The sequence below is a fragment of the Acanthisitta chloris genome, unplaced genomic scaffold (assembly GCF_000695815.1).
Source record: "Acanthisitta chloris isolate BGI_N310 unplaced genomic scaffold, ASM69581v1 scaffold38915, whole genome shotgun sequence".
NCBI classification, from domain to species: Eukaryota; Metazoa; Chordata; class Aves; order Passeriformes; family Acanthisittidae; genus Acanthisitta; species Acanthisitta chloris.
Window position 1 is genome coordinate 1 of NW_008675073.1, and position 241 is coordinate 241.

General features: G+C 58.5%; 1 protein-coding gene across 1 annotated transcript in view; it reads left to right on the top strand.

Moving 5' to 3' along the window:
* Positions 1 to 5: 5 nt before the first annotated feature.
* The window catches only part of TXNDC15 (thioredoxin domain containing 15), a gene marked incomplete at its 5' end in the record, with an annotated part of 2,509 nt that continues 2,273 nt past the window's right edge, over positions 6 to 241 (top strand). Inside the window, one exon of the mRNA XM_009075550.1 lies at positions 6 to 101. Within this exon, the coding sequence (XP_009073798.1) occupies positions 6 to 101 (96 nt within the window). The remainder of the gene's footprint in view (positions 102 to 241) is intronic.

A 241-nucleotide genomic window follows, 5' to 3' on the forward strand; every position in this document is an offset into this window, starting at 1 on the left:
CCAACGGCACCGACGGCGCCAGGGCGCCCAAGGTGAGCTGCGAGGAGAGGAACACGACGGGAATCGAGCGCTTCGTGCTGCAGATCCTGAACGTGTCGCAGGTACGGGCAGAGCTCGGTGCAGCCCCGGGCAGGGCTGGGCTGGGGGCAGGGTCGGTGTGCTGGTTTGAAAGCAAACCAGTGAGAGACTCCAAGTCAGAAGTACAATTTAATATGAACAACAAAGCAAAACGACAACAAAT